A 27,273-nucleotide genomic window follows, 5' to 3' on the forward strand; every position below is an offset into this window, starting at 1 on the left:
CCGGCCTCGAGCTTCCTTCCCGCGCGTGGATACCAGGGAGACTCTAAGCAGCGGCGGCGCCGACGAGGCTCGACCCTCGTGCTCCGCGAGCGTTTGGTTGCGCGCGCTGCCGCGGAGGGCCGGCTGCGTCGTGCGCCCGCCTCGCCCGTTCCCCCTGCTGCTGCGCCGGCGGCGGCGGGCCCTGCTTTTGGGGCTGCGCGGGGAGCTGTCAGTCAGGGAGCAGCCCCAGCCCAGGGTGATGTCAGCGGATCAGCTGCTCTATAACAAAGCGCCGAGCGCCGAGCGTGGGGAGACGAGCAAGCGGGCGGCGACGCAGGCACTCGGGGCTTGCTAGGGCGCGCTGCGCGGTGGCGGCCCCTCGCTCGCCTTGGTGGGCTCTCGGGGGGACACAGCGGCAGCCAGCCGCCCTCTCCGGCTGAGCGCCGGGACGCAGACGAGAGCGCGGCGGGCGCGCTCCCGAGCAGGGCCAGCCGAGCCAAGGAAGTTGTCTCTCGGCGCTGAGCCATGGACAGTGACGAGGAGACGTTGGAAGAGACCGTCGAGGGTAACTGCGTCCCTTAGACCTGAGGGGAGGCGGGCACAGCGTCTTGGGGCGGCGGCGAGGGAGAGCAGGGACGGGGGTCTCCGAGGCGCCTTTTTGCGCCGGGGCTTCGCGCATCTCCGCGTCGTGACTGTTCCGAGGAGCCCTTTCCGCCGCCGCCGCCTTTCGTGGGGGCAAATATGGTGCCTTTCTTGCCGCCTTCTTTCTCCCGCTTTTGTTGCGGTGGTTTGGCGGGCTGGTTCCTGTTCTCCTTCGTGGGACACGAGGGAGCGGGGAGACCTCGGGAGGAGAGGCAGCGCGAGGCAGCCTGCCGTGAGCCCCGAGCTTGGAAGTTGGCCGGAGGCGCGTGGCTCGGCCTCGACTGCAGCTCAGAGGGAAGCCAATCGCGCGAAGAAGCGCGGAGCGAGCTGCCCTCCCAAATAAGCTCAGCCAGAAATAGCTGCCCCATCCCGGTCTGCAAGGGCTTGTGTTCGTCCTCTTCCTCCAGGAGATGCGTGATAGGTGCGGAGAGAGAGCATGTCAGATCTACATGTTGTTACCAAGTTTTATTAGAATCACTGGGACTCTTTATTCTAAGATGGGGAGGAGACCTGTGGTCTTCCAGATGTTGTGGGACACCAGCTCCCCTAAGCAGCAGCCCGCAGGAATGATGGGAGTTGTAGTTCGACAACATTTGGAAGGCTACAGGTTCCCCACTCCTAGGTAAATGTGTGATTGAGGGGCCAGTGGGGGTCTTTCCACAATTTGACCGAGTGTTGAAAATATGTGAATGGTTGCGCAATCTTTCTCTGTTCTAAGGATAATAATTAAATCATTCATTCATTGTGTTTCACCACAAGGGTCTTAAGGCCACTTGCATCCGTGCAACAAAAGGATACAGAAAAGTACATGCAATAAAATCCAAGCCTGCTCTAAAGACACATAAGTATCTAAAAAGTTAAGATATTCAGCCACTTGTACCATTATAATATTAAAAACAACAAACTGGGTGAAAAACAACCGCACCCCTGCAGGAGATGAGAAAACATCAACAATAAAATGCCTGGGAGTAAATAATGGTTTTTGCCTGTCTCTGATAATATGATCATCTTAGTTCCAAGTGGGCCTTCCTAGGGAGAGCATTGCATAAATAGGGGAGTCACTACTGAGAAGACCCTCTAACAGTTTCTGTACTCCTGCAAGGGGACACTTGCAGGAAGGCCTCCAGACAGACTCATATGGGTAGAGGTGTTCTGCAAGGTCCTGAGCCTTGAATTCAGCCCAGAAGCCAGTACAGTCATGCCAGAACCAATGTTATATATGTTTGGTTCCTATTAATAATCTAGCAGCATTTTCTGCACCAGCTGAAACCGTCTTTCAAAGTCAGGCCCACCTATAATGCATTCAAGCAATGTAATTACAATTTGCATTGTCAAAAATGTTTTCAGCAACCACAAAGGCTTAATGAAAGTTGAGCCTTTTCATGATGCTATCATTGCTTGATTTATTGATCTGGGGCTTTATGAAATGTGAAAAGATGCATGGCTAAAATGGCAAGGCTTGACAGGCTTTAGTGCCCTGGTTTCTTAATTTCCTGCTTTTTGGCCATTCAGTAATATTATTGTTCCACATCTATGGAAAATATTAAAATGTGTATCACTTAGAAATTGTTAGAAAGGGTAGATAGATGTTTGGGGGTTTTTCCCTTTAATCTTTCTGGACAGTGGCATAGTTTTTCAACTCTGGATATTTGTCTTTGAACACTACTCCTGGAAATAGTATTGTGTTGTGTCCATAGATTTTGGTCCTGAAAGGATCCAAGTAGTTCTAGTGCTGCATGTAGAATTAATGCAGTGTATTGTATAGGCTGCTTGACTCTTGGCGTGCAAATGAGCAGCTATGTTGTAAACCTGGCACTATTAAATTTGGAAATTATAATGGTGTTGGCAGCCAGAGATTTCCTCTTTAGTCCAGCGTGAAGTATGCTTGGCTGCCGCTGACTTAATTCCTATGTTGACTACATTTAAATGATCACTTAAATTCCAAGGAGTAACTCAATTCATTATTGAATTCTGCCCCTAGTTATGTGTAAATTCCATTGAAACCTATGTGGGGGTTGCCTGTGCACGGTTTGTGGGTGGGACTGCAGCTGTATTTTGAAGCATTTTTTTTTCGTATGAAAAAAATAAACGCTGTGAAAATGAGCTCTATTGTTCTCTAACGAATAAAAGCAGAACAGAGCTGCTTGAACAATTGTACTGGGGTTACAGTCATCTGTGCAAGCTAAGGCAGAGGTTCTCCCTATAGGAGGGATTTGGTAGAAGAAATAGGGGCCAGAAAACAAAATGAGCAGTACTGAAGCTGAAACTCAATTTTGATTTATAATATTTACCAATTTGAAATTATATTTCCACTCCAGATCCTTGTGGCAAACTTTAGGATAGAAATTGTGGGACACTGTATTGAGTGCTGGTGATCTAAAAACATAGTGATTGGAGCTGTGGAAAGATGTTGTCTTTTGTAAATATTTAATTATGTGTGTTTCAAGCACTTACACATGAATACAGAAAGTAAAGGTAACCATGTTGGCCCATTATAAAAATCCCTAAAGCCCTATTAGCACAATACTTTTATTAGTATGATGACATTTTAGTTGGCTTTTTAATGATTTCTCCCTAACAGGAATTTTGTAATTTCAAGTATTATAATAATATGTAGCTTGTCAGGTGCTTGCTTCAACAACTTACATATAAAATATGTCATAATATATATATGTTTTGAGCATTCTTTCTATAGTGTAGATCTGAACCTTGGGATCATTGACTAAATTGGGAATCCTTAACATTTTCATTTGGTTTGGACCCTGGCAGCTCCCCCTTGTCTCCTATTCTTGCCAGGAGAGCTTTATTAGTCAACAGGGTTTGATTCAGAAGTGCCACAAAACTGCAGAAGTGACAGCAGAGTTGGAAATGTGGAAAGGTTGATGGGCAGTTGGGTGTATTGAAAGTGTCCTGGTGAGAAGCCAACAGGTGGGGCAGAAGAATAAATTATTTCAAATGTGTGCATGCCTGTGCACCCCCCTACCCCAAACACACAATATCTATGTCTGCAAGCCAATGCAGTGTTGGCTTATTCAAGCTGGATTCCCCCACCACCCAAAAAGTGGTATAATATACACTTATGCAATCTCTGTTCATTTTTTAAAAATCTAAATAATGGGCCAAAATAAAATAATTATGCAAGTCATGGGAAATGATGCCTTTGTCACATCACCAAGACTCTTAAAATCAGTTGTGTCTTTTTAGTTCAGAAACCAAGTGGCCCTAAGTTGCCCATATCAGAGTGAATTTTGTTTTTCTGTGACCCTATCCAGCTCTTAAAGATTGCCATTCCACCCACCCTACCCCATCATTTCACCTCTCAAAACTCTCTCTTTTTGCAGCTGCAGTTTTAAGCTGGGAAAGGGAAGCTTCCATTTGTGAGAATTTATATATGTATTTATGTGTGTAAGTGAGCTTCTTAATTGCTAATGATTCAAAACCATTTTGAGCTATTGTAGAGCCCCAGCCTTAAACATGAACAGCAGTATATCTGCCTATGGTGGTGGTATAGCACTGCAGTAGTGCTGGTGTGCAACAGGTTTTAGGACGTTACACTAGTGTAATTAATGACAAAGTGTGTCCTAACCACTCTGCTCCTTCTGCTACTGCAGAAGACTTTAGGAGTGTGTGCGCGTGTGTGTGTTTTGAGAACAAACATAATTAACTGACTTTCATTGGCTGTAATAAGAAAAATAATGTTGTTTCTGAATGTTCAATTCACCACACTTTCCTCTTGCTGCAAACACAGAATTCAGTTATTTCCTTCTCGGGTAGGAAATACATTCTGGTGTGTGTGTACTTCAACAGTGAGTATCATTATTTGCAGAGATGAGATTAAAACAGCAGAATGACAGTCATGGCTGTTTGGGCTCACTCATCCCTACTTTATCAGCGCAGCTTGCGTCAGTCTCTACACCTTGACATGGAAGTGTCATTTGATTGCCTGCAGGCCCCTTTGTTCTCATCCACCCAGCTTGTTACTATCTTGTATCTGTTATGATCTTGAGTTCCAGAGGCTTTAAGCAAAATTTGATCAAGGTTTCGAATTTGCTCCTTAACTAAGGCTATATACCCATTAACTTAAAAGTTTTGAATCACTCCTTTCCTCCCTCTCAATCTCTCTCCCTTCTTGCTCCCATGCCATGGCCACTTTTGCTGTGCAATCTTCCTTCTCAGATGTACACACCAGCTTAGCTGCAACATTAATAAAGCATACAGCAATAAACTATAGTATGGAGACAGATTGTGGCCATCTGCACATGGGTTCAGACACCAGTGGTGAGATCACAGTGGTTCCAGAGTAAATGATAATGTGTAGACAGCCTAAGAGGCTGGCTCCAAGCCTTCTAAAAAGCAAAATGGAAAAATAATTCAGTGGTCTGAACAAGACTGTGTGGAACAAATGTCAAGTTCGGTTCAGCCACTGCAGACTGATATAAAGTTACAAGTGAGCTTTGCCTGAGGACTGACAGTTACACAATTTATGCTTTCTTGGATGGCTTGTGCGACCCATTCCTATAGATCAGCCAAGTACCAGTACTGGAGTCCCCATAAGAGTCTTCTAAAACAGCCTGTGCTTTTGCTGTCTGTCACAAACTGTGAAGACAGATATTTGAACGCATGTAAAAATTGCTCAAAGCTTGATTGGCTCTTCTTTCTTCTCCTCAAGAACATTAACCATTTCCTGAGCAAACAGTTGTCTCAAGTATGAGAAGCATATAGGATACATGTGGATCAAAACACATTCCTCACACATATCCCAAGTTTTATGATGCTGCAGGTTGGGGTTGGGGTTTCTGGTTTTGTATGACCAAGCTGTGCACTGAGGAAGGACAACTGATAAACGCTGCAGCAGCTCCTTAGCAAAACTAGCTGTAGTTCTCCTCACTGTAGTGTATTTGCTAGTGCAAAGGATGACAGCTGGTCTCTAAGCAGAACTGATGGAGTCTCCTGCTGCAGCTTCATGTTGCCAGATGAGAGAAGGGAGATGTGATGGATTTGGCCCCTCACCAGGGCGACAGAGTAGCCCTACATCCCTTCCTTCTGCTGCAGACTGATGGCATGGCCCATACAGGCTATGGAATTTCCTGTAGTCAAGGAAACTATGTCAGGCATGACTTTGAGTTATAGCTGACGCTAAATAATGATGGGAGTTGACTCATCACATATAACCAGGCCAAGTTGCTGGTGCAGAGGGAGAGAGCCTAGCATCTGGTTGGCTGCAACAATTTGGGGACTAGTGGCTTAGCTCAGTGGGTTAGAGCATGGTGCTGATAATGCCAAGATTGCAGGTTTGATCCCCATATGGGACAGTTGCATTGCAGAGGGTTGAACTAGATGATCCTCAGGGTCCCTTCCAACTCTAGAATTCTATGGTTCTATGAGGTGATGGTGACGTTTAGGGGCACCTTTAGTGTGAGGGTGATGCTACCAGTGCTGATGGTTCTTTATCAGGTGTTGAGGTTGTGCAGTACCACACATGTTATTCTTTAAATATTTGTTTGTTTGTTTTCAATGATACAACAAATATAAAATCAAAACAGAAGACATGTGTTATGATTCTGCAATTGGGAGTGAGTGGATGGAAGTAGTTCTATACCCTTCAGGGTGAAAACCTGCTCTAGTATAGATCTGGACCCTTCTCAGGTGAGAGATGGGAGAAGACAATTAGATAGTCCCATGGGAGTGGGGCATGAGTTCATGAGTGCTTCAGACATTAGGAGTGTATTTTATATATATGCTTGGCAGTGACCCTTTGTATGTGAGTTGTGATATTGTTGGGTATGAGTGGTTTTTGTATACGTGGTAATGTTTGAGGAAGTGAATTTTGTGTGAAATGGATGGTAAGTGAACTTGGACAAATGGTTGTATATGCATTATGGTGTTTGGAATTTTACATTATACTGCTTTGTAGCCCTCTGATTTTATTTATTTTTATACTGCATTATGTTTCTGTATATGTACATTCTTCATGTATTTTGTTTTGTGAATTTGGCATGGTTCTGTTCCACTGTACTTGGTGTGTCGGTGTGTGAATAGGTTCTTGAAGCTTCCCAGCTATGCTGGCTAGTTCTTAGGGCAATTGCACAACTGTTCTTCAGTCCCCACATCCAGAATAGTGTTTTAAGTTCAGAAGGGGAAGGACAAAGAAACAATTAAGTTAATCAATATGCTGGCTATCTGAAAACAAGGTTTCTTAAAAGTGAGTAGTTTGGCCAAAGCATGGAGGCTAAGGGCAGTAATCCATGCTGATGTCTGAGCCAGGATTGTGCAGCAGTAGAGGAACAGAGTCTGTGTTAGGAGTCGGAGCTTGTGCTAAAGCAGAAAACCCCACGTCCAATCCACATGAAGGTACATCTGCATGAACCAGTGGCATAGCGTGGGGGGTGCAGGGGGGCCGGCCGTACCGGGCGCAACATCTGGGGGTTAGGGTTAGGGGGCGCAAATCCACGGGTTAGGGGGCACAAATTACTTGCCTTGCCCCGGGTGCTGACAACCCACGCTACGCCACTGGCATGAACTCTTGCAGTATCATTGTCTTGGTCTCACTGGCCTCTTTTCAATTTTTATTAGGTGCACTCGATGATGATGGGATGCCGCACGGGTTCTGTACGGTCACATACTCCTCCACAGACAGATTTGAGGGAAACTTTGTGCATGGAGAGAAGAATGGCCGTGGAAAGTTCTTCTTCTTTGATGGAAGGTAGGCATTCTTTTGGGTATGGCTTTTTGTTTGTTTGTTTGTTTGTTTGTTTGTTTGCTTGCTTGCTTGCTTGCTTGCTTGCTTGCTTAATACTTCAAATATTTTTATAACTTTGTGGGGGGGGGTTTCTAGACTATGGTTGTGAAAATAAGACAAAGTTAATAAATCTCCTCCCACACCTTACCCTTGGAGTTCACTCTGCTAATGCTGTTTGAGTAGAGCAAGAAGGGAGAGACACTGAAAGGGAGGGAAAAAAGCTGTTTTAAACTTCTCCCTATTCCATTCCTCAGCTGCCTCATTAGAGCCCTGAAACATTCCATACTACCTTCCCACAATGTATTTCACTCCTGGTACCATGTGTTGTCTTCAACACAAAGCTCCATGTCCAGTATAGTAATTATATGTACAGCATCCATCAACGGATGTAACCTTCTCTAACTGAGCAAGATAACTGACAGGCTTGATCTTAAGGTTCTAGTCACCTTAAACATACAGTAATAGCATGGGGTGTGCACACAAGGGAGACTGCAGAACAGGAGAGAGGATGAAGTCTGGAAATGGGTTTAATCCGTGTGCCAGGGACAGTTCAGAAAAGTAAGGAGGCGGTGGAGGTAGAAAGGAAGTGATGGTGAAAATTGGGGTGCAAGAAAGGAGGAAGCAGGTGGCATCGGAATGGGGTTGAATATGAAAACTGGCATGAAAGAGTCTGAAGATAGCAGGGGATAGTGTCTTCATAATTGGGCAGAAGGTAAAAAGGGTGCTTAGCAATACAGTGTATGGGAGATGTATAATATGAGGTTATCGGGGGGGGGGTTGTGTGCAAGGGAGGTTGCACAAGAGGAGGAGGCAAAGGCATGGGGGTGAAGGTGAAAAAAGGGAGACAAAGTGTGATTGCATTATAGAAGAGAGAAGTGGTATCAGAAAATGGGGTTGGGGAGGGGGAAAATCAAGCTTAATACCGGTAGTTGCATGGGGTGGGAAGGGGAAGTGCTAAAGTGTTAATGTGGAGGGAATGGCAGGTGGGTTGGTAAGCAGAGCAAGCAGGGGTTTAGCCTCCAGTAATTTGGTTTAAAAACCAAATTAAAAAGCAACACACATTTTAAACACTTCCATAAACAGATTAAGAGCAATGATCTACAAGTATAGAAAGCCAGTGATAGTAAAACCTGAGATGTTAAAGGCTGCCCAGAAAAGAAATGTTTCCAACTTGTGATGAAAATGAACCAGAGAGGGAGCCTGACAGATCTCCGCAAGTCAGAATGCTAGAGTTACTGGGCCACTACCAAGAAGGTCCTCTTGCTCACTTACCTGAGATGATGGTACAGAGAGCAAAGTGGCTGAGGCTGATGTTGAAGCCCAAGCAGTTCTGCATTGTGGGGAGAGTGTCCTTAAGGTAATGAGACATTTTTACTTTGAGAACATTTCGTATAATAAACTAGATACTATTGATCCCTGTGCCCTACCCTGTTCTCGTTACCAGCACATTAGAAGGCTATTATGTGGATGATGCTCTGCAAGGCCAGGGTGTGTATACATATGAAGATGGAGGAGCTCTTCATGGCACTTACGTAGATGGAGAACTAAATGGGCCAGCCCAGGAATATGATGCTGATGGGCGACTGATATTCAAAGGGCAATACAAAGATAATATTCGATGTGGGATTTGTTGGATATACTACCCTGTAAGTACGTTGGACTTTTTCAAATATGCAAGGTGGGAAATGAGTTATAAACCTAAATGGGGAGGTGTGGCAGCAAAGTAGGGGATGAAGTGATATCTTACACATGGGGAAGACAAATCCTGTTGCGTTGCTGAGAGAGGCAGCTGGGCTGTGTAACTGCCACCTGCAAAGGAGAGCAAAGGGTTGTGATTTGACAGCCTGCCAGAATCCTAGCAATCCTTTTCACACTTGTGGTGGTTGTGGCTTCTCATAATTTGGATGCAGATTATGCATGATAGGGTACATTTGCCTTCCACAAGTTGCTGCTGTGTGCAAAGTGTGTACATGAGAGTAAAACGCACCATGTGCCTTTCTCAGCCATGTGCATCTTTTTAAAGATTTGTCAAACCTGGGGGGGGGCTTTGTGGGTTTTACTTTTCATTCTAAGAGAGGTGCTTTTCTTCATAAATACTTTGCTGAACATAGTTCTCTACTGTCTTTAATTTAGAACCATTATAGCAGGGTTGCCTCTGGCTTTCACAAATGAATAGCTCTATTCAGGCCACTCAAGCTAGTGACACTTTGCCTAAATAAATACTGAATAGTAACTATGCACATGCTTTAGACATCAGTCCGCTGTAACAAAATGTTCTGAACTTGGAAGCTAGAAAAAAGGATTCAGTGTGCTTTTAAACATCTATATTTTTGTTGTCCTCCCCAGCCCCCCCCCCAAAGGAGGGAGGTCAAGGTGACTTCTGTGTAAAAAGTGTGTTTATAAATATCAGCATTTAACTGGATAATCTTGGGAAGTTAAATATATATATATAACTTACTAGGCATGACTAGAGATGCAAAGAACCTGTTCAGAGAAGTGTCTGTTCTATGCTTCTCAATAAAATAGTGAATAGGCCCATAATGGCTGTCACAATCTTGGAGATGAAGCTGTAATGGATCTCTAACAAGGCTCTTACGATTTTTATCTTTGGTTCACAAAACCCCTCCAAAAAAAATTCCTCTGCAAGTTATTTATTTATCCATCTATCTGTTTATGGATTGAAGCGCTAAAGAATACTGTTCAGTTATTTTACTTGGTTTATGGTTAATTTGGCTGCAATTTGTTTGGAAGAGTCCCCACCCCCCCTTTTTTTGTAGAAATACCCTGGATTTACACAGGGCTTTGTTATAGCAGAACTGGATTGCAGGAATAAACACAAGTCACTGAGATCTGTACAGGGTAGCAAAAGATCAGAGGCAGCAGGAAGTGAGGTTTAAATAACCTAAGCTGCAGCTGGTACCTATGAAACAAAAATATTATAAACGTTTTTCAATTAGCACAGTTGTTACTTTTGGGTGGCATCCATCTAAATTATACCTGGAGTAGACTCATTGACATGATTAACTTAGGTCCATTAATTTCAATGGGTCTTCTCTGAGAAAAAGTTAGTTGGATGCAGTGCAATATCTGTGTTGCTATTGAAAAGTTTCAAAAACGTGTGTGCACACACAAACATTTCCCTCTTAAAAAGGTGCAGCATTTATTGTACCAATATTGTGCTTCTCATTCAGGATGGTGGACATCTGGTTGGAGAAGTTAATGAAGAGGGAGAGATGACTGGCGAGAAGATAGCCTATGTGTACCCTGATGGGAAGATGGCCTATTATGGACACTTCATAGATGGTGAAATGTTGGAAGCAAAGCTGGCAACTCTTGTATCCGTAGAAGAGGGGAAGCCACAATTTGAAGTGCTGCCAGGCAGTAAGTTCTCCTTGATGTGCAAAATGGTGTTGCGTAGCATGGCTTCCACACACCTTTTTGGAGATAACTTTGAGCAAACAATGCTTTCAGTTTTTCTATTTTCACATTGCTCCAATTTTGTTCCTGTGCCAATGCCCTCCACTCTGCAAGACAGAATTACTAAAATTAGAGCTGCCATGGTGTGTTGACAAAATGGATTGGAGCAGGTTGTACACTCCGAGCCAGAAGAAATATAAGGAATGGTAGTTTAGGGTCGCTTCACTTTACATTTTGAATTTGGACCTGGTATGCAAAGTATAAATACCATATATCAGTTGAGGCACATTTTTCTTTCCACTTCTTTTGGTAAAAGGTAATGAAATTGGGTCCCGGTTCTATATCAATTGCTGCTGCTTTTGATTTTGTTGAGGAAAAGTGTTGGTGATAATATGCACTGACCACACATAGTTGATGTGGGGTGCATGCATTTTTAACTTGGTTTTACATATTCAGGGGGGAAATATAATGTTAAAGCACTGTTGGGAAACATTATTTCTAGCATGTATAAACCTCAACTCATATTTGTTACAAAGGTGACTGAATACTGCTTGCAGTTTTGAGGAGAAATGAAAATGGTGAAAAAAATGTATGCAGAGCACTGTTTTATTATATAGTAGACAGACCTAAATACAATATTTTTGCTGTCTTGTTTTAAAAACTTAATTTCCTTATGGTGTGTTGAATGCCTAACACTTTAATAAGAGAGAGACCTGCATCTTCATCTTGATTGTCCATTAATTTGTGTACTTTTTTTGTTTTGTTTTGCTTTGTTTTTAGGTCCAGTATACAGTTTTGATAAATCTACTTCATCTTGCATTTCTACAAATGCACTTCTTCCTGATCCTTATGAATCGGAGAGGTAGAATAATTTATGTGTATCGTTTCGCTCCCTTTCTTAAATATTTGCAAAGAAACAATTTAGTTGTTCTGCTTTGCATTTTAAGACAGCATTCAGCAACACTTTATTCCTTTGAATTGCAAACAGAACTACTTGTGTGCAAATGACATCATATTAGCTCATTAATTTGATGGTTATCTTGCATGAGCTTAATTGAATTGAAATGTTTTCCTAAAAACATGAATTGGTATGAAAAATCTGTAACTATTAGGAGGAAACTTTTATATTTCTTCTAAAAGTGATTTTTAAATGAATTTTTAAGTACAGTAGTGAAAAACTGTGGTACTGTACTAAAGTATTTCTTTGTTTAATATATCTCTCAGTGGCTACAAATAACTGTTTCTCCACCCACTCCTTGCCCAAAAAAACATTGCAATACTTTTATTTGGCTGTTCAGAAGATGATCTTCAATTTACATAATCAGGATTTGGCAGGGACAGAAACTTGATGGGACTCTGCATTTTGTTGGGCAAAGTATTGATACACTTTCCCTTTTTTCTAAACACAGAGGCTTTGTCACATTTGACACCTGTGCTAGTATTTCTTCCCATGGCCCAAAATTAATGATCTCAAATTTACACAAACTAATAAAATAGTTTTCTAAAAATATTAGTGTATTACAGAGTAGTAATAATGACACTGTACTTTCTTTTTACTCTTTCCTTTCATCAGGGTATATGTAGATGCATCTCTCATTTCCAGCGCAGGAGAAGGGTTATTTACTAAAGTATCTGCTGAGGCTGGCACAGTTATGTCCTTTTACAATGGCGTACGAATTACACACCAGGAGGTAAAGTGAAGTGAGAACTTTTCATTGCTACTTCTGAAACACTACCTTTTTGGAAACATTTTTGTTGCTTGTTCACCCTATTATTTCAAAAATGCTTCAGTATTCACCAGGACTGGGTAAAAAAAGTGTGTTGATTTCATATAATGCATGGTCAAGGATCCTGTAGTCATTATGGGATCTCACAAGTATTTGAACACCCAAAGGTTCTCTACAGAGAATTGTCTTGTTAAAAGTGTATCTTGCTTCTCAGTTTCTTTAATATCAGTCCAGCAAGCCTTTGAAAATTAAGGATGGTTTTGTTCACTCGATTAGAGATTTCAGTAAGTGTGCCACAAGTCTGCTGTAAAACTGATTTTTATTGTGTAGAGGTAATGAAGCAGAAAGGGCAAGAAGTTAAGGCAACTTACTATGGTCAGGACTATTGGAGTGGCATGTTTTCCTTCTCTTAAATTTGTTTCCTAATAGAGTACAGTGGTACCTCTGATTGTGAACGGGATCCGTTCCAGAGGCCCATTCGCAACCTGAAAGGAACACAACCCGCGTCTGCGCACGCGCGGGTCGCAATTCACAGCCTCTGCGCATGCGCGTGAAGTCATTTTGCGCTTCTGCGCAAGCGGCGAAACCCAGAAGTAACCCTTTCTGGTACTTCTGGGTCGCTGCGGGACGCAACCTGAAAAGATTTAACCCGAAGCGTCTTTAACCTGAGGTATGACTGTACTTGCAAGCCTGATTGAATACCACTGGCCTCTCTCCTTTAAAGCATGTAACACAAGAAAAATCTGCATTGTATCTTCAGGCTGACAAAAACACAAAGTTGACACTGCAACAATGTCTGTTTTAGGTGGATGGCAGGGACTGGGCTCTGAATGGTAACACAATATCCCTTGATGATGAAACAGTCATAGATGTACCGGAACCCTACAACCACGCAGCCAAATACTGTGCCTCATTGGGGCACAAGGCAAATCATTCCTTCACACCAAATAGTGTCTATGACTCGTAAGTACTAAACTTATGCCTGATGAAGGTGCTGCTTTTCAGGTGTCAGAACTGTATCTGCCAATGCGATAGCAGATGATATCAAAGGATCACGGCAACTACAGCACTAAATCAAGTGGGTGGGAAAAACTGATGAAAAATACAGTTGAAAGCAAGGGAAGCATTCCTGGAAAATGGCACTTATCCATCATGGTCTGAGTCAGGGGTGGCTAGCCCTGACCACCCATGGTCAGGCTACTCCTGAAGATTTTTGGGGGGCCTCCTCCTAAAAAACCTACCAAATTTGTCATTTTTTTAAATTAAATGGTTTTTAACCGAATTTAATGAATGAAAATAAATTTTAAATGGTGTAGGATTGCTGGTGGGAGACCCTTTTGGAAGGCAGACTCATTAACTATGCCCAGTTGTGTGCTTTGTTCATGCCCATATTAACATGTGACTCCCGAGGGTTGATAATAGGTGAATACAGCCCTCTGTCCAGAAAAAGTTAGACACCCCGTATCTACTGTAAGTATAAAATCCTGCACCAGCCACAAATATTTTGCTGGGAGGTGGGTGGCAGGATCTTTCGTTGAAGAAGATGCTGAGGTGTATCTTCATAGTTTTGCCTCTGCGTTCAGCAGTGGCCCTACTGTGAGTCAAGAGAGCTGTTTCTGCTGCACTCTGTTCTTAGTCCCACCCACTCTCCTGTGTTATCTACAGTGGATGGACTGCTTAACTGTAACCTTTTCCAAAACGTTTGCTGTTGCTATTTAACAATATTTTGCTGCTGGCTAAATATCTCTATTTGGTTTTTTGTCGTCGAAATACACTGCAGACGTCTGATCTCCCTGGAGACCAAGAGATGTGACGATAGACTGCTCTGCCTCCTTTCTTTTAGCAAATGTTTTGTGCCACTGGGGAAGTGGCAATCTGTATTGATTTGTTTTGGATGTTGTATGTGATGCCAATAAAGGTTTTACGATATGAATATTTTGCTGCAGAAAAAAAAGTGGTCAGTGACACTCCTATAGTGTTTTCTGGTAGTGCTGCGTCACCTATATCTAAAAAACACACAGGATATATGTAAAGCTTTCAAGAAAACGAATACATCGTTTGGGCTTGCTGAGTTTCCTTTTTCTGACTGTGTATGCTTCCTTCCTTTCTAGGTTTGTTCATCCTCGTTTTGGGTTGATTAAATGTATCCGCACTATTAGGGCTGTTGAGAAGGATGAAGAATTAACAGTGGCTTATGGATACGACCACAATCCCATTGGACAAAATGGGCCGGAAGCTCCAGGCTGGTATCAGATGGAACTGAAAGCCTTCCAGGCTACTCAGAAGAAGTGACAAACGTACAGTTTCCCTCCTCACAATGGATCTATGCACTACCCTTGATACTGATACTGAAAACCAGGACAGCCGGGGTTTGTCTATGGCTGTCCTGCAACCCTTCACTCCGTGCCAGAGAGGGTTTATTTTCCCTAATAACAAGTTTTAACCTTTGAGTTCAAGCAATTTTTAAAAACTTAGCTAGTGTTGTAAAAGAACTATTCAGTATGCCATACAAAGCAGTGTGATTATTTGGCAGCCATTCTGTATCATATGCAAAGTTGCCAAATTCTAGGAAGGGGGGGAATAGGGTGTTTGGAGTCCTCCCTCCCCCCCCAAAAAAAATACCTAGTAGTTATTGTGCAGCTGCATTTTGTACACATGCCATTTTGTGATGGTAATAGAACTGTGCTGTTTTTAATATTCTAGAGAAGGAGCATAATTTTTGCTCTCAAAAAACCTTTGAGAATATTGCTTTAGAACAATTTCTATCTTTGGTGCACAGAAGGCTGTCCTTTGTAGATTCCCTCTCTCTTAACACTGTCATTTCGCTAAAAGACAAACACTTTTAGGAGACTGCACAGAGGTTTAAACAGCAATGTAGGTTTTTATGGCTCTGCTGACAAACTGTTTTAAGAAATGTGCCTATGAAAACCAGAGCTAGTATGATTTTAATTATGATGTTCACACCTGGGTAATTTCTAGATGACTTTTTTAAATATAAAGTTGAAATGTGAAAGAGTAATTTATAAAGATATGCTGATGATTATAATCAGCATGAAAATAAGTGAATCAAGGTTGTAGCATGAGGTTTTTTTGCTTGCTAAACTTTTTTCCTTTTCTTTTTCACCCCCTTTCCTGTCTCTAAATGGTTAGGTGGGAATCCATCAGGGTAGATTTATTTTGATACATACGTAAACAAACAACTGGAAGAAAATGAGCAATTTAAAAGTTAATAGCAAAAACCCCAATTTCTGCTGTAGAACATGTCATGTCAAATAGCTTTTTGGAAATTAGAAAATAAATACATTTTATAATTCTTAACTAGCATTTAACTGTGATCAGTGAAACAATATTATAATGAAAGAAAAGAGCTTTCAAGGCTCTGCAGGTCAGCTGCAATACACTTACCTTTTAAAACAGATTTATCAGTATCTGCGGTGTTAATGGATTACTTGCTTAAAAATGCTTGTACTAGAAAAATGTGCACATACTCCTATGGGGGGAAATGGCTCTCAGGTTGCAGTCTTGTGACTATTTATCTGGGAGTAAGCCTTGTTGTACTCAGTGCAGCTTACTTTTGAGTAGACATACATTGGATTACACTTTTAGTTTCTCCTATGGGAAAATTTCCTTGTGTATGTTTGTTACCTGCACACTGAACATCCACTTATAGAGAGAGGGAAAAAGAACGGGAAGCACCAAATACAAGAGAAGAAAAGGCAAGCCTCAAAATTGCAATGAAATGTATAAAATAAAATAGTAAATTGCACATTGGTAGAAACCTTTCTCAGAGGGTCTAGTAAGTTTTTTCCTTACCAAACTAAACAAGATGGTTTCCTCCAAAATGTTTTGGGCAATTTACTAAGTTTGACTGTTTTTTAGATTTGTTTTCTAAATGAGTAAATCAAAGGCAGTTTATGTGATTTCATAGCAAAAGAGCAGTGAATGGAAGCTTTGGTGGCACTCCCAACTTTTTACTCTATAGAATGTATTTTTTAGCTCCCTCAATTATAGCAAATAGCTAAAACAGATGAGGTTTGATTGACTCAGCTAGGCTTTTTAAGGCTGAACTGATCCTCACTTATAGAAGTGAACTGAAAAAAGGCTGAAATGTTATAATGCTGCTTCTACAAATTGGTGCAAACAGAAGCGGAAAAGTCTGTTTTGCAAATGCACAAGCACTTAAGCACAACACCAATTGCTGTTAGTAGAGAAATACTATTCAAGTTGATAGAGCACTATTTGGGTATTGTTTCAGTGAAATTACTCCATCTGAGAGGAGGGAGGCGTGGTCTACTTGTAATATCCTTCCTGAGTTTGCCTGCATGGAGTTTCTTTTGAAATACTCCTTTGAGAGAGCCCCATTGAGCTCACTTGCTTCTGAATAAACATGCTTAGGAGCACAGTGCATATGCTGTCTGTTAAGATGCAGAAATGCTAGAAAGATTCCTACTGGATATTCCTACTGATTTACTATTCTAGTAGTGAAGAAATGTTTTCTGTTATGTGCTGCTGAACTCTGCATGACTACAATGCACTCTGTGGTCTATTAAGATAGGGATGTGTTCCGGCTAATAATCTTTCCTCATTTTCACTTCATGATTTTTGATATTGCTTGTGATTTTTATTTTAATTCTTCTTCAGAAGCAGTTTGCTGTTCATGCGAAGTGCTAACACTTAAGCTGAGCACTTTCTTACTGGTAAAGAGAAGAGTTCCTTTCTAGGAGATGTGAATATTGAACTAGAACCGCCTTCCCCAGCCCTGTGCTCTTCAGATGGTTTTGATTGCAACTCCCATCATTTCTGACCATTAGCCAAACTGGCTGGGGCTGAAGGGAGTTGTGGTCCAACAACTTCTGAGGTTACCCGTTTGTTGAAAGCTCTGCTAAAGAATCTGCATGGTCTCTTAAGGTGAGGCATGGGGATAATTCTGGAAAGCTCCATTTGGTTCACGTTTCATTTTAAAAAGCAGCAACAAAGTTGTGAAAAGAGTTACAGTACCTGTAACTGCTGATACTTGTTGAAGCAATGTAACTCTGTAGATATAAACCACATTTGACTAATACTCATCATTGCATTAAAAAACCCATAAAGGGAAGTAAATTCTGCAGCTGTCTTGCCAGCTCCATTGCCTGTTTTGAGAAATAGGAAATATTGGCTGATAAGTCAAGCTGAAACTGCTCTGCGGCAAGTTGAACCCTACATATTTTTGTGTGAAATTGTTATTTTTCTGCTTTATGGCAGCCTTTTGGATACTTGACAACTGTTGTTGAGCTTCCTTCTCCGCTAGCTTTAACCTTTTGTCTAAATACAAGGCTTAGTCATACATTGATGCATACATATGAGAATCCTATTCAGAGAGGTCTTGCCCTTTCTGTGGTTTGTGCGCAGTCTGACTTTGCATTCAGAAAAATGACGAATTTATTAATGTTACTTCTAGAGAAAACCCACCCCACAAAACACATGGTTTGACAATATTGGCAATAGTAGCACTTAGAGAAAGGACAAAAGAAAGGACAAAAATAATTATTTGAATTAATGCTTGCCTTTTTAAATCTGAAGAGCAAGACAAGTGTTTACTCTCTGGTGCTTCATGTGGCTTGGATTCTCACTCTGTTGTATTGGAATCGGCACAATACTTTTCCAAAACAGGACACACTGAAGTTGTTTGTTTTGCTGGTCTTCCTGTAGTTGTGGTGACTTTCTAATAAGAATTGCTTTGCTGTCTCATCCAGCATTGTGTTCTCTTAACAGTGGCCAAACTTGACTATAGTTGTGTTTGTTGGAGGTGTAAAGTTTGATGGTATTTGTCAATATTCAATCACAAAAAATAGATTCTTGCACTGACTTGTACTTACAATAACTGTTGAAGAAAATGGTAGCAGCCATTTTTATCTTCATTGTTTGTGTTTTGCAGTAAATGGAGCAAGGAGCAGGGGGGAGATGGCTAGTTTATCATTTTTTCAGACCTCCTGCCCTCAAAGAATCCTGCCTTGTGCCTTTGCGAATCACAATGGTGAGGCTGCTGCTGCTGCACAGGAGAAAAATGTACCCAGCAAAGTGTGTGCGTGTGTGTTTGTTTCTGGGTGGACTGTTTTTGCGAATGCACCAAATTGCAAAAAGGTAGCACTGAACGTCCAGGGTTGTGGATTGGGAGGGGCATCTGTTAGACCCCTGCAATGAATCATGTTCTTCACTTTTTTAAAAGAGAGGGAGAGAAATATCAGCTATTGTCTTGTAAGTGCATCGTATTCTATCAACCTTATGAATTAGGGGGTGGGAAGTTAGCCTACAGAAGCGAAACTGAGAAAATATGCTAGAACTAGGTTTGGAAAACCAAGTCCAAGGCAATTTACTGGGTTTCAATATAGAACACAGTCATCTTCTTCTTGCTGCAGACTTTTCTTCTGCAAGTGATCAGAAATTGTGTGTGTAATATGTACAGGGAGCTACCTGCATGTTGAGGAAAGTCAGTTCAAAGTGAGTGGGCATAGAATTAATCTAAATGTTGTGATGCTTCACATGAACGAAGTTAAACATGGTCATTTTTCTCACAGTCACTTGATAATGTATGTCCTTGTGTGTGCTTGAGGGTAGCAGCTGCTGTAGGGGTTTTTTATTTTTCACATATTGATTGGGGGAAGAGAGCACTTGAGTGAACTCTACCCTTTGCTTTACAGACTGTGACTTGGTATCTCCTGTGACTTCTACCAAGAAATTTCTATGCACACCATCTACTGCATTCAGAAGATTTTGCCTAGATAGTTCCTACTGCTCCTAATGGAATAGTGTGTGTGTCTATTTTAGGATCTTAGAGTACAGAATATTTTGTTATACCCATAAAAAGTCCTTTAGCAAGCACCAATAATCAATTTTTTAACGGCTGCTGTTGTCTGTTCCAAACATATTATTAACGTACAAGATGGAAACATCATCTTTGCTTCCCAATAACCATAGTTATCTTCTGCTTTTGTCTCCTGACACAGAGGTTTCTGAACTTAATCTAGTTTAGAAGCATTCTGAACTGGCAGTGAACTAACCAGGAACAAGACTTTGGGGTCAAAGCAGATAGCTCAGTAACAGTAGTGATCCAGTGGACAGCGCTGTGGGGGAAAAGTGAGTTCCCTGGTAGGGATAATAAGAGAAAGGATTTAAAATAAAACTACTAATATCATAATGCTGTTCTGCATATTTATGGTGTGAACACTTGAAATACTGTGTACATTTCTGGCTGTGTTGCCTCAAAAGGAACACTGTAGAGGTGGAAGAGGTTTCAAAAAAGGGAACCTCCCTTCTGAGGAAAGATTACACCCTTTGGGGCTTTTTTTAGTTTAGAGAACAGGCCAATAACGGGGACGAGCAAAGCAGAGGTGTATTAGATTATGCATGGTTTAGAGAAAGTGGATAGGGAGTTTTTCTTTCTTGCAATCCTAGAACCAGGGGCCATCCAATGAAGCTGGAACTTTGAAGATTCAATACAGACAGGACTTCTTCACAGAGCATATAGTTAAACTATGGAATTGCCTCGCACAAGATGTAGAGGTGGCATTAAAAGGGGATTAGACAAATTCATGAAGGATAAGGCTATCAATGGCTGCTAGTCACAATGGCTGTGTTCTGCCTGTCCTGTCAGAGGCAACGTGCTTCCTCCCATGTATGTGATCTCAAAGGCATCTGATTGGCTACTATGAGAACAGGATGTTGGATGTTGGATCAGACCTTTGGTCTGATCCAGCAACTCTCTGTTTACGTTCTTACGTAGACAGCTAGGGACTGCAGCCAAGTTTGCTTTGTTCACCAAACCCACCTACATCCCCATCAAACCCCCTCGCCAGGGGTGTCAACTTGAATAAAATATTGGGAGGCCCACATAAGCCCTGCCAGTGTGGTGTAGTGGTTAAGAGCGGTAGGCTCGTAATCTGGGGAACTGGGTTCGCGTCTCCGCTCCTCCACATGCAGCTGCTGGGTGACCTTGGGCTAGTTCTTTGAAGTCTCTCAGCCCCACTCACCTCACAGAGTGTTTGTTGTGGGGGAGGAAGGGAAAGGAGAATGTTAGCCGCTTTGAGACTCCTTCCGGTAGTGATAAAGCGGGATATCAAATCCAAACTCCTCTTCTTCTGCCCCACGTAATCAATCACATGACATGGTGCACGCACACCATTTGAATGGCAGTGTGCAGTAAATAACTGAGTTGGCTCCTATGCTTCTCACCAAAGCCACCCACAGCTTCCCCCTAGACCTTCCCTAAATCACAACTCTCCAAAACTCCCCAACTCACCTGGACCACTCACTCACTCACTTCCCTCAACAACCTCCCTCCCTTGGCCGGCAGTGGGGAGGAAAGAAAGGCACTTCTTTGTCCCCTTCGCTTCTTCCAGTCTGCGGTGGGAAGCATGAAAAAGAAGCCTGTTTGCTGCCCCCCTAGCCTTGCCACCTGCTAGCCCACCTGCTGGTTGGCCTGCTTCCACCTCTGCTTCCCTCCCTCTCACCCTCTGATGCAGCTGCAATGGCTATCGTGCTGTGGTTTGCAGTGGCCCCTGGCTGTAACTAATCAAACTGCAGTGCGACAACATTCTTATATTTTTATTGTACGTATAGCTAGGTACAAAGTCCATGTTTTGCCAACTTCCTCACTGGTCACCTGGTCCCAAGCTAGTACCATATGGCAACTGCAGTGGCGTAGCGTGGGGGGTGCAGGGGGGGCCGGCCGCACCGGGCACAATATCTGGGGGTTAGGGTTAGGGGGCGCAAATCCACGGGTTGGGGGCGCAAATCCACGGGTTAGGTGGTGCAAATTACTTGCCTTGCCCCGGGTGCTGACAACCCACGCTACGCCACTGGGCAACTGTACAAAGTGTTGATTATTCTGAATAAGATGGGAAAGTAGTCTTTAATGGAAATACCCAGGCAAGCTAAAATTAGTCTGTGCATTCTTCATTGCCTGTCACTGATCTGGTGAAATCAGTCTTTGGTAATGGGTTAATAACTAGGTTTTCCCCTTTTACTGATTATAGTATTACATGCTTCTTTGCAAACTTTCTCCCCCTCCTCCCAAAAACTAAAATGTGCTCAAGCCACTTGCAGTAGAGCATTGAAAACTGGGTGTCATTATCACAAGGAAGGTAGAATTGTGCAATAATATTTTAATCTTTATATCCATGGTAAATTGGCCCTAGCTATGTTAAAAGCAATAGTACTGTTGTTTGGAAAAGCTAACTTACTATCTGAAGAGCATGCTTGCATAAATTAAAGATTTTGAACATTAGAATTTCTGCAGCATTATAATTTTTAATCAAAAACCAAAATGAGCATACAGTAATTTTAAAAACTGCTATGCAGAGGTGTGGGTGGGCTGTGATATTATCAGTTTAAAAGCAATGAAATATCCAAGCCATAAAATCATGTGCAGGAAGTTGGGTTTGTTTTTTTGTTTTTTTGTGTTGTTTTTTAACTGTACAAGTATATATATCATAGCTGTATGCACATTATTTTTATGGCAGTGAAGACTTACACTAGTAACTTTATTTTTTAAAAAGCACAGTGTAGAAGTTTAAATAAGCCGATGGAACATTTTAAAATACATTTAAATTTAAGCAGAATTTATTTTACGATAAAGGAGGCATCAAGGTGATAATAAAGCTTTTGCATTTTTATCATCAAATGTTAATAAAGTATATGGACACCCCTGACTCTTATAAACTCTGCTTCTTATTATTTAACATCCATTGTCAACAGTAAGTGAAACAATATTTGTTGGGGTGCCAGAAGGCAAAGAGAAGGCAAATGAAAAGGTCAACTTCTGCAGGATTGTAGATAGTGTTACAGCCGGCTTCAGGTATGCAGCCATTTTGGAAAATGCATGGATTCTAAGATGGCAGACTTGCAAACCTCCTAGTCTTTTCTTCAGTTTTGATCCAAAAGTTTTAGTATTGCGTATGAGAAGGCATATTGGCTTTTGATTTTGAGGTTCATGAGGTTCATTTGTGAGCAGTTTTAACATATTTTATTACTGGTGTTTAATATACTTGTTGATTGCATAATCCTCCAAGGAAAATAATGCAAAAGACGCCAAATTAGTTTATTCTGGAAATTGTCATAAGGAACAACTTATACAGACCAGAGTTCTTCAACTGTAAGTCCTTGGATGCTATTGGGCAACAGCTCCCATCATACCCAGGCAACTTAGCCAATGGTCAGTGATGTGGAAGCTGTAGACCAAAATATCTGGGGACTCAAGTGTGATGAATACTTAGATAGACCACATTAGGAGTAAGAAGGTGAGGATTTACTATGCCTCAGAGACAGGAACCAATGAAAAGTCATTACTGAATAATTATGAGAACCCTAAAATGATTCCCATTTCTTTTGGAAGCTATTTGGAAAACTGGGATCAAGTATAGAATATGTGGGTAGGGATAATCACTATTATACACAGTAACTTAGATAAAATCTTTAACTTTTCCAGTGTTTGTAATTTGTATGATTATGACTATTAAAAAGGTAATTGCTCATTTTAATAAGCCAGCCTTCTCAGCTTGGTGCCTTTTAGTTGTTTTGGAATAAAACTTCCATTAATTTCAATTTCTTTCTAATGTTTCTTTCTAATAGTTACTTTTTAATTGCTCTTCATAAATCGCTTAGAAATTTTATTTGGGTAAGTGGTGTATAAATTTTGTTAAAAAAATTAATCTGCCTCAGCCAGCACAGCCATTATAGTGGAAAACATTTGGGGAAGCTTGTAATGGGCCACTGTATATTTCCTTGGTGGTATTACATGATTTTAGTTTGTTCTCTTGAGATATGTCTTGCTGGAAGTCAGTCATATGGCTTGGAATTTGAGATTTTTCTGTACAAATTCAATGCAATCTTTCTGCAGGAAACATAAGTATGTAAGTTTCAGAACTTAGTTTTAAAGGGATTTTCGACTTTGTACTTCCTGTATATGAACAGGAGATTTCTCTGGAATATTAGCAATGTTAGCTGCCATAGGGCTAAATGTTGAATGACAGTTTTGTGACAGTTTCCCAGTGTTTTATGGGTATTCAAATGCTGTGCAGACACCAGACTATAGATTCTTGTTGTTGTTAAAATGTATGTTCATTCTTCCCATAAAAGTGAGTTTTTAATGTCAAAGTTATGGGGTGATTTAGATATTTTTGCTAACTCTTCAGTAGTAGATTCCCATATATTATGATTGTATATCCTATGTCAGGATCCAAATGATGGCAGTTTGTGCTTCCTTACAAATAATGCTAATAATACATCTTATAATATGGGTTATATTATAGCTCAGAATTTGAAAATGCTGATGTGCCATCTTGAGACATTTATTGGCAAAACTTGCAAAAATCATGGTAGAGTGGGGAAAATTTTTCAAAGAAGTCTGGAGCACAAATATGCATTGAAGTAAAACAGTAAGCTGGAAGGAACAAGTTAAAGGAACTTGGACACAAAAGGAAGTTAATAAGCAGCATTCAATTTTGACAAACTCTCATGAGAATCAACGCCACACTCGCCTAAAAAAATCCACAATAGTTTAGCATGTTGGTCCTTCCAGTTTGTAGTGCCAAAGAACTTGCAGAATTTGAGGACTTCCACAAAGAGGAGTTATTTCAGCTCCTTGGAATGTAGATTGCGTTGTACATGTTCAGGTAATAACTACTGTGGACGATGGTGTTCAGGTAGCAAGAATGCACAGTCTTCGCTTGTGGAGCAACTTGCATAGGTGATGAAGGAGCAGGCAAATTCAGCAGCAACAGTTCTTTAGCTGAGGGACATTAGTAGCATATGGTTTCAACATTTTGCAATATGTACAGTGAATGCCAATGCAGCTGTCCTATAGCTGTAACACACTATTATTGAAGTCATCAGAAGGGATACGTGTGATGCTCTAAGAAGATTCCATGCACTCGTAAGATGTGATTGGTGTTACAGTTGTCAGTAGAAAGAAAATTCTTATGGAAAAAGTATGGACATTGATAAGGCATTCACATAACTTTAGTTTCAGTTTGCAGTACAGTTTGTTTTATAATCTGCAAGTCATTTTGTGGATGAGGCAGCACTATTTATCCAGATATTTACTCCCAAATTCTTCCATTTGGGAAGATGTTTTAATTGCTGCATGCTGACCTGCTACTGAGTTGGCCTTATTTGGAGGCAAGGACATAGCTGCAGTCTGCGTGTTCCCTCTGCTAGTGAATAGGGGTGATTTTTGGAACCTATTATTGGGCTGAAGTCACAATTTTTAGAAACTAGACTCATGTCTCAAGCTGTTGAACTGTGCTTGCCAGGGAAAAAAACACACAATGGAAACCTATTGCAAGCAATCCAGACTGAAATATGAAAACTGCAAAGGAAATGACTGAATTTGATACTGTTTTCTCTCTTGGTAAACACAAGCCTAACACCTGGCGAACATTTCAGAATGCAGAATTCTTGAACTCTTTAATGTATATATTAAAAGAGCACCTGCCGTATTTCTGTACAGTATGTCGTAACTAGAATTGAAATTTTAAGTGCTTCAGTGCCTTTGCTTGCCTAGTTCTTTTACAGCAGGGGTAGGAAAGTTCATGCCAACAGGCCAGGTTTGTCCTGTGAGGCCATTTTCAAAAACCACACCCACCTGCCAACCAGTTACAGCTTTAAATGATTTAGGGTGCGATCCTGCCCCGCTAGTCAGCAATGACAGGGCTTGATACAGCAGTGCAGCCAATGCCGCCTTTAACAGCACTTGAACTGACTGAAACAAAAGATATGGTGGGGAGGGAGGAGAGAGAGAAATGCCCTTTTGCTCCCATGTTGTTGCGCTGAAGATACCTGGACTGGGCCTGTCACCATCATATGAAGGCAGCAGGGTCCACACCAGAGCCAGCAGATCCTATGCTGGCCCAGCCCTGCCAGAGACATCCCATTTGGGGGAGTTCTGTCTACTGTCAGCAGCAATAACACTCAAGGTAGTTACTGCCTGCCAACCACTTGGACAGGCACACCAGAGCACTCCTTACTGTCTATGGCAAATGTCCCCCACTGGTAGAGGCTGGTGGGGCAGGGCTAGGTGCAAGGACAGATTGGGGGTTTGGATTACTCTGTCCTCTGTCAATTTTTAAATTTCCATTTTAGTAAACTGAAGCCAACAGCAACTTAGGTTGTTCTTGCGCATAATGTTAAGCCATTGTCTATTTTAACCATGGTTTGTTCAACAGATCAGACTGTGTCTTGCTGATGAGAAGTTGTCTGCTGGTGCTGACCTTGCCTTGTGCTTTTGTGGCAAGGCAAGTGTGTGGGGTGATGTGCCAAAACAAACCATAATTAAACCAGGATAGTGGGTTTTGATGTCATGTAAAATCAGTCAGCACAAGATGAGATTTGCTAAACCATGATTTCATATTCAGGTTTATTGACTGGGGTGTGTTTAGAGGTACAAAGTACAATTAAGCTAAACAAATTACAGCTTAGTGGTGCATATAAACTCTGCTAGTGTGTAGCTTGTTTATATTGAAATAGTACTCATTACAGTACAATATGTAGATCCACTTCTGTTTATTGTTGTGCATTTAACGTTTCCATACTAATATATTGACCTCAGCTACAGAAATTCCTATATATGATATATAGATATTTATATACAGAAATGAGAGAGCTGCCATTTTGGCCTAGCTGTCATATTGAAATATGCATTTTCAAGATGGATCCACACCTGCAATAGAACATTAATTTCTACAGTCCTGCAAAAGAGGACTGCCTTCTCACAGTTTTCAATTAGGATCTGTTTTGCTTTATGAAATGTGTTTCAAAAATTATTCTCTCTATATTCCTGTATGATGTGTGAAATTTTTGTATTGTATTATAACTAAATGTTGTTTTCAAAATAGCTGCTACTCACTTTAAGCTTCTTGCAAAAAGAAACGCTCCTGGTTTATTTGAAACTATGGATCCAGATGTTTCTGTGTGGCCTGGTGTGGTAAGAGACCTGCATACAATTGACAGGCAATTCCGTACTATTTTAACATGTATGCCGTACTGAGTACTTGATGACATAAAATAAGTTACTAGAACGATGAGCCTTATTGACATCCATAGATTTTACAAATGATTTCTAAAACTATGGATAACTGTAAAGAAAAGTTTACATGAATGAAAGTTGCACTTTCTGTGTTATGAATGAGGTTTTTTATGAATATAATGAATGCATGTACAAGGAAGTAGGGATAATGTTTCTGGTGCAAAAAATGTACTTGCTTTAAACTGCGTTATGAAAATAAAGCATTACATGAATGAAGCTATTTGCCTCTGAACCATCTTTTCTCCTTTAAAAGTGGTCTTTAATATTTAAATACTGAACTAGCATCCTTATTCAATGCACCAGAACAAACATTGCCATTGATGTGAAGTCACTTAGTTGCAAATAAGGCAGATTTGGTATGGTTCAAGCAGCTGCTCCTTTTTGACTCATGGATTTTGGAGATTTCTTAATGGGCCAGCATGGTTGCCTTTTGCTCTTTTTGGGGGGGGGGGTTCGTAGGGGTTTTTTCTCTGTTTGGTCATAAGGGCAGAAGTACACAATTGTGTTATTTTGCCCCTCTAGCAGGGCCTCTAATTGGCCCATTTTATCTTGACTTTCTGGTGGCCAGAGAATTCCTTAATAGCCAGCCGACAAGTGGGGACGGTGGGTGGGGCAAAGGTCTGCAACCGCCACCCACCTGAGAAGGGTGAGCGGCCATTATAATCTCTCTCTTCCCCTCCCCCCAGCCCACCCTTTCATTTAAATCCATG

The 27,273-nt window shown here is 41.4% G+C and overlaps 1 protein-coding gene across 1 annotated transcript; it reads left to right on the forward strand.

Moving 5' to 3' along the window:
- Positions 1–176: 176 nt before the first annotated feature.
- Positions 177–26,779, forward strand: SETD7 (SET domain containing 7, histone lysine methyltransferase). The gene is made up of 9 exons (XM_081209220.1): positions 177–544; positions 7,195–7,324; positions 8,805–9,006; positions 10,552–10,741; positions 11,558–11,639; positions 12,351–12,468; positions 13,310–13,467; positions 14,616–21,180; positions 21,357–26,779. The coding sequence occupies exons 1-8, from the start codon at positions 505–507 to the stop codon at positions 14,794–14,796; spliced, it is 1,101 nt and encodes a 366-aa protein (XP_081065346.1). The 5' UTR covers positions 177–504; the 3' UTR covers positions 14,797–21,180; positions 21,357–26,779.
- The last annotated feature ends 494 nt before the right edge of the window (positions 26,780–27,273 follow it).

The sequence above is a fragment of the Podarcis bocagei genome, assembly GCF_964188305.1.
Source record: "Podarcis bocagei genome assembly, chromosome: 9".
NCBI classification, from domain to species: domain Eukaryota; kingdom Metazoa; phylum Chordata; class Lepidosauria; order Squamata; family Lacertidae; genus Podarcis; species Podarcis bocagei.